At 38.1% G+C, this 19,042-nt stretch overlaps 1 protein-coding gene across 2 annotated transcripts in view; it reads left to right on the forward strand.

The window, feature by feature from the left end:
* Nucleotides 1-17,238, forward strand: part of LOC141564165 (cytochrome P450 4F11-like) — a 33,663-nt gene extending 16,425 nt beyond the window's left edge. The window contains exons 3-13 of one of the 2 annotated variants that reach the window (XM_074306299.1): nucleotides 4,724-4,868; nucleotides 9,373-9,426; nucleotides 9,722-9,849; nucleotides 10,972-11,093; nucleotides 12,647-12,917; nucleotides 14,537-14,603; nucleotides 14,852-14,981; nucleotides 15,526-15,659; nucleotides 16,239-16,303; nucleotides 16,607-16,689; nucleotides 16,918-17,238. In XM_074306299.1, coding sequence (XP_074162400.1) covers nucleotides 4,724-4,868; nucleotides 9,373-9,426; nucleotides 9,722-9,849; nucleotides 10,972-11,093; nucleotides 12,647-12,917; nucleotides 14,537-14,603; nucleotides 14,852-14,981; nucleotides 15,526-15,659; nucleotides 16,239-16,303; nucleotides 16,607-16,689; nucleotides 16,918-17,128 — 1,410 coding nt within the window. In that variant the 3' untranslated portion in view covers nucleotides 17,129-17,238. The remainder of the gene's footprint in view (nucleotides 1-4,723; nucleotides 4,869-9,372; nucleotides 9,427-9,721; nucleotides 9,850-10,971; nucleotides 11,094-12,646; nucleotides 12,918-14,536; nucleotides 14,604-14,851; nucleotides 14,982-15,525; nucleotides 15,660-16,238; nucleotides 16,304-16,606; nucleotides 16,690-16,917) is intronic. The other variant, XM_074306309.1, reaches the window with a different exon arrangement.
* Nucleotides 17,239-19,042: the final 1,804 nt, after the last annotated feature.

Raw genomic sequence — 19,042 nt, forward strand, 5'->3', positions numbered from 1 at the left:
GTACAAATGTCTTCTAAATACAGAAAAAATAAAAGGGCAAGGAATAGGGTAAGAGGTGAGAATAAAGGAGGGATTCTTGGAGGGGTGAATAGGAATAAAATAATGGGTAGTATTTATTATATGGGTTTTCTTGAAATGGAAATTTAGAATTTTATATTGGATCATCTCTTATGATCTTGTGTACATGGCAATGTGTTTTTTTTCTCATTTTTGTATTTAAGTTTGAAATAAAAAATAAAATCTATTTTAAAAAGTAGAAAATTGAAAGTAAATCCTTAGAGCACTCATCAATTATTCAGCCAGTTCCAATCCAGTTTATGTACAAAACTGTAGAACACAATTTCTGAGAACTGGAAGACACTTTAGAGATCTTTCAATATAATTCATTAATTTTGCAAATGAAGAAATTTAATCCCCAAAAAATCAGTAACTTGCCCAACATCACAAAAAAGTGGATCCTAGATCAAGCCCAAATCATCTTAATCCAAATCGTCCTTTTTTCATTATACAAAGCTTTCTCCAAGGATATAATGAGAGATATTCTCAGGTGCTTCCCTGAAATTCAGATGCACGTTTTCTGGGTCATTCCAATGATCTATCAGATTTTTGATTCTTTCAAAAAAAAAAAAAATGTAGCATAGGCTCTGGGGTTCTGTCTCCAGCCTTTCACTTGAGCTGGCATATTAAATGCCCACAGAGAAGTTATCTCTTCTTCCCTAGGGGTTCTAAAGGACCCCGTAAGGCTGAGAGAGATATATAATATAATGTCACTACGATGCCCCCAATGATCATCCATTAATATCAAGTGATCAAAATTAATTTTTAAAAATGAATATTTACTTAGGAAGGTAATGAGAACAGTTGGTAGAAAAAAAATTCTCTGCAAAAGTTTGTGACCACATTCTTATAAGTACACATATTGTCCAGAAAAAAAATGGGTGCTCGCTTAGGCAAGATATGTGACAAAGAGGTAACTCCCACCTCCTGAAAGTCCTTTTTTCTTTTATAGAGTTGTTCAGTCAATAAACATTTATTAAGTAAGAACCTAATATTTTAAGGCATTAGAGATAAAAAAAGAAAGGTAAAAGACAATCCTTACTCTCAAGGAGTTCAAACTAATGAAGGAAAAATACACAAACAAATATATACAAATAAGCTATACAAAAGATAAAGATAATCAAGGAAGGGGTGGTATTATTATTAAAGGAGAATCAAGAAAGGCTGCTTGGAGGACGTGGAATTTAAGCTAGGACTTGAACAAAGCCAGGGCTGCCAGGAGGTAGAGGCTAGGAGGGAGAAATTTTTCAGGCATGAAGAACAGCCAGGGGAAACTGAATTGGGTAATGGAATATCTTGTGAGAAGAATAGCAAAAAGACTAGTGTCACTAGATCTCAGGATATATAAGGAAGAAAGGTGAGTGTAAAATGTAAGAAGATAAGGAATGTAGTAGAGTAGTTTGCAAAGGATTTGAAGCCTCGATAGAAGAGAGTATATTTTTATTCTAAGGGTGAGAATGAGCTACTTGAGTTTATTGAGTGGAAGTGACATGCTCAGTCCTGCAATTTAGAAAGATTACTTTGACAATTGAATGAAGAATAGACTGGCATGTGGATAGATATACGAGGGAGACCAATCAATAAGCTAGTTAGTGGCTCAAACTTTAAATGATAAGGATATGCAGCAAGGCTGTAGCAATGTCAGAGGAGAAAAAGTCTCTTATACAAGAGATGTTCTATAAAACCAACAGGATGTGGTAACAAATTTAATATAGTGGGTAAGAGAGAATAAGAAGTTGAGGATGGTGCTTAGATTTTGAGTGTGGGAGACTAAAAGTATGATAGTGTCCTCAGTAGTAAAAAGGAAGTTTGGAAGGCAGAGATTTTGTATATGTGAATTTAATATGTCTACAAAACATTCAGTTTCAGCTTCCAATAGGTAACTGCAGATGTAACCCTGTCAGCAGAGAGGTTAGGGTTCACAAAGTTCCCCTTAGGCACAATGAAGCTTTCTTCTAGTCTCCTTGTAGCATCCTAAATCTACCTTTTCTTGGCATATTTAGCTTGTGCTCAGCTTCCAATGTGTTGTTTTGTTCATCCTTTACTTACAAAGAGGACCAATGACATCACAGGAGTTGTGCATGTGAGGCTGATGACTGTCTCTTTCAGAGTCATCAAAGTCCAGTGGGAGGACAAAAATCAAGGCTTGGGATGTGGTAGATGACCTTGGCATCTTCATTGTCTGACCAAGCTCTAAGTGTTCCACAGTGCCTGCTTCAGTAGCCTTCAAAGCTGTTGGAACCAAATTTTCTCATCCATCCATTCTACGAGGGGAAGTCTTGTGCTTGGGGTAGACATCTCCCTACTCATTAACAGATCTGAGATCTGCTGATTGCCCTCTATCTAGTTTAGCTCATCTGCTGTGACAGTTTTACTGGGGTGTAGCTGCTACACGTTATAGCTTGTTGAGTGTTGGGTGGACAAATGAACATCCTTAAAGATGGCTCAGGAAGCCCTGCCTACCAGTGGTGCTAGTCCCCCCTGAAAACTCCATATGCCCCTCCTAAAACCTACTTGAGCTTAGTCTAAAAGAGAACCGAGACAGAAGGAATAGAAAGGAAATTTTGTAGCCCTAGGTAATAAAAGCCACAGAGAGGTCCCAAAGGGATGGAGATAGAGCAAGGCAGCTTTGTACAGCCTGAGGAAAGCAGACACCTAGAGGTTGGGGGAAAGGAATTGGGTTCCGAAATATGTTTCACTAATCCTAAATGGCAGTATAAATTTTGTCTCTGTTTGTCCCATTTAAGACATACAGAATAGTGCCACAGACAAAAATTTGCATCATCATATGATGAATTTAGTAATTTTTCAATCATATCCAATTCTTCAATTGTATTTTCTTGCAAAAAAACAAAACAAAACAAAATAAAACACTGGAGTACCTTGTCATTTCCTTTTCCAATTCATTTTACATATAACAAAAGTGAAACAAACAGCTAGTAAGTGTCTGAGGCCAGATTTGAATTCAGAAAGATGAATCTTCCTGACTCCAGACTAAGTATGCTATTCATCATGCCAAAAAAATGCAACAAAAAAATGATTGTATGATAGCATTATACAATTCTCAGAGTCATAGAATTCTAAGAGATCATAAGAGATCATTTAATCCAACTCTCTCATTTTATAAATGAGGATGGTGAGAGCAGAGGTAAGTAGTATCAGAGTCCATATTCGAAAGTCTTGATTCTAAATTCATGTTCTTTCTTACAATTTTACCAGCTAAAAATTTTCCCTTTGGGCAAAATGTCATCCCAGGTACAACTAATACCTGATCTACCCATGAAAAAGTTGGAACTACAAAAGGTCCCTTTAAACATCAAAGGGATGTTATATATAGCCTGAGCCTTTGGGAATAGCCCAGGGGAAGAAGAAAAACTCTCTTCTACTGCTGAGATGTACATATCTGATGTGATGGGATATGGAGAGGAAAGTCATCTTGGAAAAAACTTGAGATGGTTTCCAGCCTGACTTAGGAGGGTCTAGACTCTCCTAAGTCATATAGGTTCTTTTTCTTTTTTTATCTTTTTGTATCTCTTGATACAGACCTACTAGTGGTATTGCTAGTTCAAAGGGTGTGCATGTTTTGGACGAGTTCAAAATTGCTCTACAGAATGGTTGAAGCAGGTCACTCTTCCATCAACAGTGCATTAATGTCTCATGTTTCCCACATTCCCTCCGACATTTGTCATTTTCCTTTTCTGTCAAACTATATATGTTTGTAATTGGAGTTTGTTTTTTCTTTCTTTCTCATTATGGGATGAGAAAGCAAGCAAGCAAGCAGATTTTTCACTAATTGAAAAAAATAATTTTAAAAATCACATATTGCTCCATACTTTTGGGACCTCAACATTTACAGCATGTTTATCAATGTAGTATATTCAAATTTCCTTGAGATTGCTAAAGTACAATGTATAAGCATCATAATTCCAGCTAAAATAAATATTTTCTTTTAAAATACTTTTAAATTCTCTGTCCTGGTCAGAATGAATCTTAAAGGTGAATCTTTATGCAGGGGAAAAACACTTCTCTCACAAAACTTTAGGTACTTTCTGGTTCCCAGCTGAATCTCCATGTTCATATCTGGTGAAAGTCTAAGTTATCATTGTGAGCTGACTTATGTTCTTATGTTCTCCTACCAGAAATAGAAAGCCAATATAGATAATACCACAAGGCTTGTTAGAACTTATTCTCTAAAGCTGCAGTGTGAGTTAGGCAAAATTAGTAGTATCAGATTTGCTTTCATTTAGTCCAAAAAATTTCATTTACTAGCCTAAGATTCTTGCCCTGAATGACAATGTCAGAGGAACAAAATTCCAAACTAAATAAAGGTACCACAGCCTACCATTACCATCTGTACATGGCATATTTGATTCAAGATAATCGTGAAATGTTTTGATGGCAATGTTAAGTCATGGTACCAAACGTGGGATCACTTACAAATTCAGTCTAAAACTCTATTCCAAAGCTCTAACTTTTGCTTCTAACTTCTACCTTCATAACTCAATGATACCGTTTGGGGAAATGAATGAAGTTTGAGTTCCCTGGATTCACTTCTTTGCTTATTTGTCTGCATCTTTTCTTGTGATCTTTTATCAGCCATTTGCCCTTGCTTTCAGACAATGAAAAAGAAATGAAGGTGACTCACAGACTTCTGTCTTGTTCATAGATTGATCCTACTGAGGAAGGCCTGATTCGTACTGTCCAGTTAGTGAATACCTTCAAGAAAATATTTCTAATGTGGATGGGGCCTTTCTACCCAATGGTTATACTCTGCCACCCTGATTATATCCAGCCTCTTACTTCAGCCTCAGGTATGGTAATCCCAAGGTTCATAGTTATTGTAGCACATCTAACCTAGGCTATCCATTACCTTCAAATGCTCCTTTAGTAAGAAACAGCTCCTTCTCAGTCATCCAGATCTTTCTTAGTCCCATAGATTATTGCCTTTCAACAAGGCCTTCAAATCCCTCAAGATCAGAAATTCCATTCTCAGTACTCAGCTTTTCCTACCTCAAGAATCTAGTAAATAACTATTTACTAAGTATTTACCCTAGTCACCTGTTTGCATCTATATGTGTATCTGTGTTCCTTTGTTTCTGAATGTCTCTCTGATTTATCCTTAAGCAATCTTTACCTTCATTTTCCTCATTCATTATCCTCCTGCCTCCCTCCTTCCAGTCCTCTAGAGAATTTTGTTCATCTTCTTTTTCCCCCTTCTGTTCTTATCCCATAATTTCAATTTTCCCAACCCAAATGTGGTTACAAAGGCTCTCCAAGATCTGTGGTTTGGTAAGAAGAGATGAGGGGAGAGAAGAAAAGAAAGGAAGCTGAGTTTTTATTGTTAAACTAGATGTGGATTATATTCCAGAATATTTCTCTGTGTTCTGGCCTAGGAGGAAGCTACTAGAGGCAACTGTCTAGTTCTGCCCAGTGGCAGGAGAACATGTGTTATATGGATGTTATGTAGCAGGTGGGTAAAATAGAATAGTAGCACCTGGGGAAAACATAGTCTACACTAGCCCCAAAGACCCCCTTTTTGTCCAAGAAATATTTGTGAAAGTTGAATAGAAATATTTTCTGATATATTAATGGAGATTGATCTCTGCCTTCTGTGGTTGAGATAGGAGGTAATAGAACAGGATCCCTCAGATTGTAAAGTGAAGGAAAGATGTATTAGTAATTTTGTTTACTTGGACTTGTTTTGGAGACACAAATATTGAGGACTTATCTGCATCAAGCACATTACCACTAAGTGACTGAAGTATGAACAGGGCTGGTAAAATATCTACTGCTTCAGAGATGGAGAAGACAACACTCAATCCTTCTTAGCACCTCCCTTTAAGATCTTAAAATAAGACTTCTGCTATTATTGCTTATGTGATTTAGGGCAAATCATTCAACCTTTTCTGGGCCATCCTCTGTTGGAAAACTGGACAAAATCTGTGAGGTCTTGTCTTGCTCTGACATTCACTGATTCTCTGGTGGGTGTTGTGGGTAAGCCAAAATGTATGGATGGGTCTGGGAAGGAGATGGATGGAGACGAAGAAAGAAATTCATTTTTGGATAGCTGGATTTCATTTGCCAACTAATTCTTCTAGAAATGTAATTGAATTCAATAAATGTTTATTATTTTGATTTATGCTTATCCCCTTACTATGTCCTATAAATTCAAAAGTTTGGACTCTTTGAAATTTATAATTAATATCTCCCTTTATAATTTAAAAAAATATTTATTCATACCTTTAATTTACATATTACAGGCCTTTTTGGATAATCCTGGCACTCTGTCTTTCCTTTTCCCACTGACCTCTCCCTTGTATCAATGAAAAAGAGTCTAAAGCCACTTGTATAGTGACTAGATCTGACGATATTTTCAATATTCTGCCTCTTGTAAAGAAAATTGAGTTATATTTCATTATTTTCCTGGATCAAGACTTCCTATGATGATTATTCAAAGTGTCTTTTTAGTATTTTTTTCACCTACATTATTCTAATCATTGGGTATAGATTGTTCTTCTTTTTCTGGTTATTTTGCTCAGTACCAAGAAAAGTGGCATATTCTCTGCCTCACATTCATCATGATAATAATTAATTATAATCAATAAATCAATAATCAATATATACCACAGTTTGTTCAACTATTGCCCAAATAATGATTATACATTTTGTTTCCAGTTCTGTGTTACCATAAAAAAAATTAGCAAGGCTATGAATATTTGGGTAGGAGGAAACAAAGAAAAGAAATATTTATTAGGTACTTACTATGTGCCAGGAAAATGTGTTAAGCACTTTTACCAATAGTATCTCATTTGATCCCTACAACAGCCCTGGGAGGTAGCTGTTATCACAATTATTATTTTACAGTTGAGGAAACTGAAGCAGATGTTATGTGACTTGCCAAGGATCATACAGCTAATGTTTGAGGTCACATTTGAACTTGGGACTTCCTAAATGCAGGCTAAGAATTCTATCCACTGTACCCAACACCTGGCTGCCTCTCAGTAGGGAATGTTTCTTTCTTTCATCTATATCTCTGCTGGGACTTTATGAAAGAGGAACATTTCAAAAGCAAGGGTTCTAAAAGAGTGTTGTCAAGTGTGAAGGACATCCTTATAAAATATAATCCAGTAGTCTATGACTTTCTTAAGTTTAAAGACTATTTTTCTTTTTATTTTCTAATTCCCAATATCTAGCATAGCACCTTACACATAGTAAGTATTCAGGAAATATTTGTTGAATTGAATTGGGTTGGGTCAACAAAAGATTAGGGAACAAGTTTGGTTGAAATTAGAATGGAATATGATTATAAATCAACACATGCTATGTTCATTTTTTCCCAATTTTTCTTCTTTTTTTTTCCTCATTTTTTCCTCTCGTTCTGATTTTTCTCATGATTCATAAAGAAATGTGTATTTAAAAATTAATGTATATGTATAACCAGAAAACAATAACACAGTTTTTTAAAAGAAAGAAACTAAAGTGTAGTGGAAGTGAGTATGGCAAATTTTGGCTTGACAGGAAAGAGAGATAGACAGGAAAGGCTCTGGCCCATCTGACAAGTATGATAATGATAATTATAATAACAAACATTATGTGACTCTATGTACCAGGTACTGTGCTAAGTGCTTTATAATTATTATTTGATCTTCACAACTCGGAAAAATTGGTACTATTATTGTCCCCATTTTACATTTTACTGAGTCAAACAGAATAAGTGACTTGCTTGAGTCATATAATTAATAAATGTCTGAGACTAGATTTGAACTCAGATCTATTTGACTTTAGGTCCAGCACTCAATCCACTGCCCAACCCAGCTATCCTCAGGTATATGGAACGTGTTTGTTTGTTTGTTTTAGGAGGTAGTGCCTTGGTTATATTTGTTGAGGGATTGGGTGATATTTGGAGTCATGTCTAGGGTGAGAATCTTAACTTTGTCTAAGAGGTATGTGGAACAAAGTTTTGGTGAAACCAAAGTGATTTCTGGGAATTTGTCTGGCTACATGTCTAAACTGTGTCTGGCTAGAACATCAAGTTGTATCTAGGATAAGTCAAGGGTCATGCTTAGAGCTGTATAAAGCCATGTTTAACATGTAGGGCCATGATCAGGGCATATCAGGGGCCGTGTCTGGAATACTTCTGGGACCATTTCTGAATCTCTCCAGGGATATAGCTGGACTAAGTGGCCTTTTGGCCTAAATGAGCTGTAATGGTTACATGTTTAAAGTCATATCTAGTTTGTCTGGAATTATATCTAGGTTACATACAGGAACTTCTCTGGACTCTAAATAGGTTCATTTTTAAGGTTATATAGAGTGCCTAGAATATATGTCTTGGACAGTTTTCAGTATCATATCTAAGAGGTGTCTAGGTAATGTCTAGGTGGAGGTGTCTGAATCCTGAAAAAGTTCTGGGATAATGAATTAGGAGCCAGGCTTAGTCATTTCTGGGAGCCATCTAACTCATATCTTAGCTAACTCCAATTTTTGACTTCAACATCCTCATGTTCTATGTAAATATCTTTATGCAATATGCAAATATTATAGACATGACCCTGAAAGGAAGTCTTAGACATAATAAAATTATGTATGGACTCCTGAAGGATACTAGGAGAAATTGAACCATGTACAAATTGGGTATTTTCTATGTCTGAAGTTATCTCAACTATGTCTATGGCAGTAGGGTTCTGAGTATTTGTGAAAGTTATTTAGACTCTGTTGCATTAATGTTATTTGGAGTCACATCTGGGAGTTTTCTGTTGCCTGTCTGGTCAATGTCTGAAATTAAATTTTAAACTGTCTGGGAGGCATTCCAGCAATTTCTAGATGATGCATGGAGTTATGTCTGGGGCCATGACTGTACTGAGAATTATTGATCTACATCTTACCTGTATCTGGTAAGGATCTAGGACCATGTCTGGAACATAGCTGAGATTGTGTCTGCAATGCTCTTGGATCAAATGTTGGACTCTCTATGGTTTGTACACATCTAACACATCAGGATATATCTGATTTATGTCCCATCCCCACTCTTTTGCTCCTATCTCCATCCTACAAAAGTCTCACTTTCTCTTTTTCTATTCTGTTTTCCTCTATCTTCCTCTTTCTCTTAATACCAGCTGTGCTAGGATTGGAAATAGGTTGTTTAGGGTAGGGTAGATGACAAAATGAAGGAATTTCTATTCCCTATATACTGGTCTAATAATTTGGGACTCTGGGATAGGCTGAAATAAACTTCATTATCCTTTGTCTGAGATGTTATATGGTTTGTTCTCCCCTTGTCTTTCTCTTACTTGAAAAAATTTTCTCTTTCAACAGTCAACATTGCACCCAAGGATAAGCTTTTCTACGGATTTTTGAAGCCTTGGTTGGGTAAGTCATAAGTGGAACCAGTAATTATCACGAGAAAGTGAGGATGAGACCAAAAGGAAAGGCACTTGACATTCCCCTAACCTAAGATGCTAGAGAAAGAATGTTTGTGGACTGAATGATAGAAACCTGGATGTAGATAGAAACTAGGATTGAGGGGTAGGGGTTATGGACTCAGGGTCAGCAGAAATCTGGAATGAGGGCTAGGTAACTAGCATTGGGGTCTGGGTAGAGTTAAGTTCTGGGTGATTGAAGGATAGAAGATTAAACCTAGATTTCTACCATATTCTCTTCCCAGGGGATGGGCTACTGCTGAGTGAAGGAGACAAATGGAAACGACATCGGCACCTGCTGACCCCAGCTTTTCATTTTGACATCCTCAAATCTTATGTAAAGATCTTCAACCAGTCTACAAACATCATGCATGTGAGCCTGGAAGAGCCAGGGGGGCGGCGGGTAGGAAAAATGGCATCAAGGCCAAAGCCCACTTTAAGAGTATTTCCTGCTAGACCACCCTATATAAAGTATAATCAGTTACTTGACTCAACTACCTCTTCATATGTCACCACTTTGCAGTCAAACTCCTAGGGGAAAAACTGTCAGTACTCATTGCCTTCCCTTCCTCTTGAAGTCTGGCTTCTGTCCTCATCACTTAACATGAAATTGCTCAATCAAAATTACCAATAATTTTCATTATTCTTAATTATCTTTGGGAAGAACAAATTTGATTGAGCAATGAGATCAGAAATCATAGTGTAAGGGATTGAGAAATGAGAAGGGAGGAAGCAGAGGTAATAATATGGATAGTTTTCTTTCTAGGAATTTTACTATGAAAAACAAAATCTAAGATGTAGAGCAAATAGGTTGAGGGAATATCTTTGCACAGACTATACTTTATGCAGAGAATTTACTTCTTTTTTACATCCTTCACCTCTGAGAATTCCGTATTTCCTTCAAACTTCAGGTCAAGTATCATATCCCATATTTGGATTTTCCTCTTTCCTCCAGTTATTGATTCCCCAGCCCCCACAAAGAAAATTATCTTGTGTTTATTTTATATGTCCTTCTATGAGGATGTTAAATCAAATTTGATAAGGTTCTGCATTTGGAATCAGGAAGACCTAATTTTAAATCCAGTCTCATACACTTGCTAACTGTGTGACTCTGGACAACTAGATAACTCCTGTCAAGCTCAATTTTCCCATCTGTAAAATAGGATAATAATAACTACCTCCCAGTGGTGTTTCCAAATATTAAAATGCTATATAAATGTAATTATTACTAACATCACTATGACAGCAATGGCAACACAAAGTTTGGAGTGAATTAATGACAGAAATGGAGCAAGATTTTAGTAAATCTTGATAAGATTTGGTTGACAGGTCATGATTCTTTCCCAAGAGAGATTTCCTATTGTGGCCTATAGCCTTATACTGCTCCCCATGACAAAGTCCCTCCTTTTCCCTCTCTGTAGCTACAGAGGTTGGAACCCATGTGACAGGTCCTGGAAGGAGGACAGCCTACAATCTGTTTCTTTTACTTAACCAGGAGAAATGGAAGCATCTGTGTGCTAGAAACAGCAACCACCTGGACATGTTCGAGCACATCAGCCTCATGACCTTGGACAGCCTTCAGAAATGCATCTTTAGTTATAACAGTGATTGCCAGGAGTGAGTCACTACCCGGTCCTTGGCTTTGGAACCTCAAGAGTTATAGATAGCATTGCATCCGGGAAAAGGGAAATAAAGTACTCCTAGATAAAAGGAATTCACAGTGTCACAGAAGAGTCTGGGATGGTCCAGGAGGAGAATTGATTTGACAATATGAAAACTAATCACCATTAGTTAACAGTGATGTGTAGCTTTCATTCTCCAGTTCCTTACTAGAGATTCAAGGAGCCCCTATCCTTTCATCCTTTTTATTAGAAGGTGTCATTCTGCTTTCAACAGCTCCCTGACCAGTCTTTTAAATGAGAGCAACAGAGAGTATTTCATTATCCATTATTTACAGTTCAAGAAATTTCAGCAAAAGGATACATGTAATATAACAAATATTGCATTGTGTCATTGATGTGAATTATTGGCATCCCCCAATGGGAGCTCCAAGATAGGAGATAATTTTATCTTTTTCCCCCATCCTCAGAACTACAAAGACTGTTGTTCTTGCCTTCCCATCACCACAGTTTGAAGTGCTCTACCCTTTTTGTTAACACAACAATACCAAGGCTCTATGCAAAGTCTGACCCCTTAAGAATAGGTTCTTCCTGATTTTCTCTGGGTAGCAAGGCAAAAGGTCCTGTCCACTCCTCTAAATAATGAGCAGCTTAATCAGTCAAGATAAAATATCTGTTTTTCTAGTTCTTACTCTGAGACAGCTTTGGTATAGACACTGTTCTTGCCTTTGAAGAATTCCCAAACTCGTGGAGGAAATAGGAAACTGATAGAACATTACAGTTCAGGATACTTTTAGGAGGTCAGAAAAGGAGTTCACTATATACTGGGAGATCAGGGAGGGATAGATGGGATGCCTCTGGCAGAAAGAATGATGTGATCAAAGTTTGATTAGAGAATATTGGACTACAGGCTAGTTAAGAGGCTAAGAGAGGAGCAGTTGTACAGGTAGGTTAAATATAGGCTCTGAAGAACCTTAAATATCAGGCTTAATAAGTTTGAGCTCTGGGTAAGTCATTCTCCGAGCCTCAAGTGTCATATTTGTTCAATGAGGATCACAGTGCCTGCCTATGACAGAATCAGGCACAATGAATAGAAGTCATAGAGATGCAGATATAGGCTTGATATAACAGGGGTGGGGAACTTTAATAACGAAAGCTATCTCAAAGTGGAACATGCTGCCCGGAAAAGTAGCAGATCTCTCTTCACTGGATATCTTTAAGCAGGACCTGAGGTACACATGAGGGAATTCCCAATAAGATAAAACACAGATTAGGTACCCTCTGGGGTCTCTTTCTACACAGATTCTATGACATAATGGAAGAAAAGTAATCAGAGCTTGTTGGGGCTCAGTAGAAGGAAGGAATGGGGATGGCTTACTGGAAAGAGGTCATGTCAGTGATGAAAACAGGCAAGCTTGGGTGGGCAATTGGGTTGCAGTTGGGTTGAAAGGACATTTGAAGAGCTTAATCTAGGTTATATGAAGTCTCCAGGGTCAGAGTTCTCTTCCTCTCTGCCTTAGCCATTCACTCTGTACCCCATACTTTGGACAGGAAGCCAAATTCCTACATCTCAGCCATTCTGGAGTTGAGTGCCCTGGTGTCAAGCCGCAACAAACATCTACTCTTATACTGGGATGTCTTGTACTACCTCACCAGCCAGGGGAGGCACTTCTCCCGCGCCTGTCGCTTAGTACATGACTTCTCAGAAGCTGTTGTCCAGGCCCGGCGCCATATCCTTGACACATATGGTCCTGAAGCTTATTTCAGTAACAAAGGCAAAGGCAAGATCATGGATTTCATAGATATTCTGCTACTGGCCAAGGTTAGTACCAGTGGAGGGGGTGGGAGGGCAGGGAGAAGGTAGAAAAGCAGAAAGTATTCAGGGAACTTTGGGAGACTCGGGGGAAGAGGAAAGTCCATCTTAATATATTCATGGACTTGAATGGGAGTGGGGAAGATATTCATAGCCAAGTTTTATGAAACCTGAAGTCCAGCACAGCATGATAAGCATTCTGCACCCACAATGGGAAACTGAGCTAAACTTTACTGTCATCAAAACCCATTTTTCTTTGAAGGACTCAAGCCAATGTCAAACTTAAGTCAAACTTAAATATGTACTTAGGAAAGGAGAAGGAGTAATCTTTTGCTCCTCTTCCATGGTTGTAGAATAACTGCTTCTAGCTGATTATAAGTATATCAAGGAAGTACCTTGAGTTCTAGGTAAGTCTAAGGTTATCTTTGTGCTGGTTCTAGGCATATTAAATATCTCTGGAATTCAAAATTCATCTAAGTTGTAATTTCAGCAAAAAACCCAAGTTCCATTTGGCTCTAGGACTATCTCAATTACTGAATTTAATAGATTATCATCCTTTTCATGTGTATAGTGATTTATCCTTTACAAAGCTCTTCCACATAAAATCAGATCTTTAAAGCTGAGAGAAACATTAAGAATTATCTACTGTAGCCTCTTCTTTCTGCAGATGAGGAAAGTGAGACCCATGGAAGATAAGTAATTTTCCCAAAATAACACAGGTAGGACATTAGCATAGCTGAAATGTTAACATGTCATATTCCAAGTCATCTCCATTCTTAGCATGTGTATCAAGCTCCTTTGTTCTAAGCTTGTTTTAAATAATCAAGGTCCTTTGTGTTAAGCTTGTTCTGAATAATATCTATTGTTAACTCTATATATTGGGAAGGACAATCATCCCTACTGTTCTGATTATATCTAAAAGGATCTCTATGGTAGTATCTTTCAGAAATTTCCTTCTTTCAAGAAAAATGCCTAGAAGAAGTGCAATTAGTCTTTTGGATTTTAGGTATGACTAGGAATAGCTCTAGGCACATCAAGGAAGTCTAGGTTACTATTAACAATCAAGAGCTATAGGATACAAATGTTAGACAACACAGAGGAAAATATACAATACTTATTGAAGACAATAACAATCGGAAAAAATTTCTAGGAGTATCCCTATGACTAATGCTAGCTCTCTGGAAGTAGATAAAACTCATGCTTGAGTAAGGGTTCATCCCAAATAAAATATTCTATGATTTGGAGTATTCCAAGAAGCTCTCATTCACAATGTTTGCTTGCAGGAATATATCATAGCCTTTGAGCATTCTATGCCCTTCAGAGAATCTCTAGGGAGTGACTCTGAAAGTGCAACATGGAAGATAATAGCTTTAGGTATATAAGTTGGCTTTGAGATTGGTGATACATATATATATATATACATAGGTGATATATATATATATATAGGTGATATATATATATATATTGGTGATATGTATATATATATATATGGTTGGACTCTTCAATTATACATATAACAAAATAATTTTTAGATTTATTAGAGGTGATATTGCTTGGGGCTCTGAGCAGAATTGTTCAAGGGAAGAGAAAAGATCAAGAAGCTATAGTTTCTTGGGAACCTATTCCAGGATGAGGATGGGAAGGCTCTGTCAGACAAGGACATACAAGCAGAAGCTGACACCTTTATGTTTGAAGGTAAGGGTCATATGGAAAGGGAGAGAAATGGGGTGGGGGTACATGGTGATGAAATTTCCTATCTAGCTTTTAGCCCCAGTATCAGTCCCACTGAATATAGCTTGCGTCAGAACTATTCTAGAGTGAATTATTCTCCTAACCTGGAACTGATCAGGAAAAGGTATTCTTCCTCTCCATAGAGCAATGATGGGTATCCCCAACCACCATATCATCTCTCTGAATTCCTTTTTTCTCTCTACTTTCCCTAGGGTATGATACAACTGCAAGTGGAATCTCCTGGGTCCTATATAACCTGGCACAACATCAGGAACATCAGGATCACTGCCGACAGGAGATACAGGAACTCCTGAGGGGACGTCAACCAAATGAAATTAAATGGTCAGTATGGACTGAGGCTGGGAATAAAGACCAAGATGTGTGGTGGGTTGTCCAATAGGAGTAATGAAGAAAGAAGAGATCCCTACTCATCTTAGGTACTAAACTAAACTAAAACTAAAGCACTCACAAAAGAACCACTCAAATCCCACCTCACCTTGGCTGACACTTTAGATGATGCTTCTTTATCCATTGAAATTGGTCTTCCCACTCCATATATAACAGATTTGAAGACATCCCCAAATAGCTAGGATATCTATACTACCAGTTTTAAAAAACTTTTCACAGCTATCATTCGGTCTACAAAGCAGGAAGACTTCTATATAAAAACAAAAACAAAAACAAAAAAACCCAACTCTTCCCATATCATTATCTTCTTTTATTGAACAATAATCTTATCTGGTTTACTTAATTTCTTACTGTAAGAGACTTCAAAACCAGAATATTAGGGTACTAAAACCTATTTCCACCAACTTTCCTGCTGGGAATTGCAGAGTATTTCTCTTCCTCTTTATCACCATGGGGATGATAAGCCTGTTATCCCTAGGGATGATCTGTCCCAGATGCCCTTCTTATCTATGTGTATCAAAGAGAGCCTGCGATTGTACCCACCAGTTGTAACCGTCATCCGCTGCTGCACCAAGGATATTCAGCTGCCTGATGGTCACATCATTCCAAAAGGTGCCACCTGCCAAACCATAAGAGGAGGAAGTCTCTTGGGGTGGTAGATGAGGACGGGAATTTAAGGGGGAGGGCATAAATACATATAGCCTCTAAAATTTCTATACGTTTTCTAATGGGATAAGGACAACGGGAATCAAAATGAGGAAAGTGAGGGCCATGCCTATGAATATAGGTAAAAAAGTTGGGGAAGGGTTACATCAGTCAATCAATAGACATTTATTAAGTACCTAATAACTACCAGGAACTATGCTAAGAGCTAGCTATACAAAGAAAGGTAAAATTCCCTTCTCACAACTTAATCAGGAAGAAAACAGATAAGCAATTATGCATAAACAAGCTAAATATGATTTACCATATGACTTTAAATAAAATAAATTATTCTTTCTTCAGTTTTTTTTTTTCTCATATAGCATGGGACTAATGCTTGCACTTGCTACCTTGACATAGATTTATTATTAGAAAAATTCCCCAATTTCACTGTAGTTGGAAAGGCATGTTCCTTATTTTGACCCAGAATTATAAGCCAGTACTTTGAAAACATTTTCCACAAGAAACATTTTCTTCTCTCCATAACAGGCATTAGCTGTCTTGTCAACATCTTTGGAACCCACCACAATCCAACTGTGTGGACCAACCCTGAGGTAGCAATACCAATTTTTCCCCTCATGGATAGGGGACAGAGACACCCATCTAAGATGAACCTGAGCTCCAGCACAGGTCCTACAGTAAAAGGATCCACTTGAACATAATTCTCAAGACAGGTCTGGAGAGGGCAGGAAATACTTCATCATCTCCCTTCTCATCCCCAAGAGGATTCTGCTTTGAATTTGCTTTTTCCTGAGAGTAGTCTATCTGCCCTGATTATGATCTCTTCCTTTGGAGGGAGTCTGTTAGTTTGAAGTAAAAAAATACTCTTACTATTCCATCCTTGCTCTATCCTATAGGTCTTTAACCCATACCGCTTTGACTCCAACAACTCTCAGAAGATGTCACCACTGGCATTTATGCCTTTCTCAGCTGGACCCAGGTGAGTCAATATCCTCCCTAAATTCTGTAGAAAATGGACTATATCACTAAATCTTAGTAGGCAGTTCTAATCCTTCATAAAACACCCATCCCTTTGACCCTGGATTCTATCTTCAGGGAATCCCCACTATACTCCAGTCCCATCCTTAATTTTGGAAGATCTTTAAATTAGGATTTGCTCAAGATCTGAGGGTTGGAGAGATCTTCATCATTCTGCTTCCATTGACAGGAACTGCATTGGCAAGAATTTTGCCATGACAGAGATGAAGGTTGTGCTGGCCCTCACTTTATTGCACTTTCGGGTCTTCTCAGATGGATACCTATCTCAAAGGAAGCCAGAACTGATCCTCAGGGCTAAAGATGGATTGTGGCTGAGGGTAGAACCAATTCTGGATCCTTCCAGTCCTGGACCACACCTGGCAAAAGTCCCCCAGGAATAATGGAGAGGCATTTTCTCCTAACATAGGCATAGGGTAGTCATAGGATTCTGGTGACTGCCTGCTCCTCAAACCAGGACTATTTTGATTGTGATTCTCCTGAATAAAAATGTATCCTGTACATTGATTTTTGGTTTTTGTCTTTGTCCTAAGAAGGTTGGGAATAGAAACCAAGCATATGTTCCTACCTTCAATAACTGGGAAGAAACAGGAGGCTAAAAAGTACATATACTTTAGCCTCTACCAAATTCCTGGAATCCATAACTTTAAGCCTAAGGCTAACCAACTACAATATCTGAGGACTTACCTTAGAAGGTTGGAATAAATGGCTTCTAAGATACTTCTAGTCCTTAAATTATTAAATACTCTAACCAATCAGTGCTACTGACCAGGGGCATTGACAAAAATCAGATTCACAGAAATCCAAAATGAGAAGAATCAAGTTGAGCCTAGATCTGAATAAGAATCTTTTTAGCAGCCCTGGCAAGTGGTTATTCTGACTTCTGGGAACACTTTCATTTCACCTTCCCATATTACCTTTGTTTTCCTTTCAATTAATCTTTGTCTCTCATTACTCAGTCAATCAATAAACATAATTAAGCTATGCTCAAAAAGCTATCAAACTGTGCATACCCTTTGATCCAGCAGTGTTATTACTGGACTTATATCCCAAAGAGATCTTAAAGAAGGTAGAGGAACCTGTATATGCAAAAATGTTTGTGGCAGCCCTCTTTGTACTGGCCCAAAACTGGAAACTGAGTGGATGCCCATCAATTGAAGAATGGCTGAATAAATTGTGGTATGTGAATATTATGGAATATTATTGTTCTGTAAGAAATGACCAACAGGAAGATGGCGGCGTGGAGGCAGACAGCTGCTTGAGCTCCGCACTTTCTCTCAGGACTTACTTCATGACAAGCCTCAGAGTTAATGCTTGACCAGAAAAGAAACCCACAAATAATCAACAAGAGAAGACATCCTTGAAATTCGCCAGAGAAGGTCTGTATTTGCTCAGGGGAGGGTTGAACAGACTGGGTGCAGACTGAGGGCAGGCAGCCAGAGTGAGACAGGCAGCTCACACAGCTCAGACTGGAGGCGGGAGAGGTACGATCTCTGCCGTTTCTGTGAAAAGGCTTTTACCCCAGTGTGGATGTTCCGTCTTTGCAGCAAGCCAGGAGCATCGGAGAGGGTGTAAACACCGGAGGTGAAGATTAAAACCCGGGAAAGCTAGCATCTTTCGGAACTGGCCACCCCCAACCCCCACCTGGACTGACTCAGCGCGTTCTCAGAGCCTCAGAGCGCAGACTCAGCACAGCCATCACTTTCCTGTTAGTGGCTCTCTTCTGCCCTAACCCCAGTCTGTAGAGGAAGCCCATTAACACCATTCAGCCCCTTCCCCCAAAAAACAGACCTATTGTTTCTCTTGTCAATTTGTTTTCTTCGATTCTGCTTTTGACAAAATGAACAAAAAATTCAAAAGGGCTCTAACCATTGATAGCTTCTGTATGGAGAGAGAGCAGACTTCAAATACTGAGGAGACTAAAAACAGACTGTCCCCAGAGGAATCCCCTAAGGGGGATATGAGCTGCTCCTCAATACAAAAGAATCTCATAGAGGAAATCAAAAAGGCTCTCACAAGAGAGTTAGAAGAGAAATTGGAAAAGGAAAGGGAAGCTTGGAAAGAGAGCCTGGAGAAGTTATCCAGAGTGGATAAAGAGATCAAATCATTGAGAAATAAAATTAGTGAATTAGAAAAGGCAAACAACTTCAAGGAAAACAGGATTAGTGAATTGGAAAATATAAACAACTCCAAGGAAAACAGGATTAGTGAGCTGGAAAAGGTAAACAACTCCAAGGAAAACAGGATTAGTGAGCTGGAAAAGGTAAACAACTCCAAGGAAAACAGGATTAATGAGC

The sequence above is a fragment of the Sminthopsis crassicaudata genome, chromosome 1 (genome assembly GCF_048593235.1).
Source record: "Sminthopsis crassicaudata isolate SCR6 chromosome 1, ASM4859323v1, whole genome shotgun sequence".
NCBI lineage: Eukaryota > Metazoa > Chordata > Mammalia > Dasyuromorphia > Dasyuridae > Sminthopsis > Sminthopsis crassicaudata.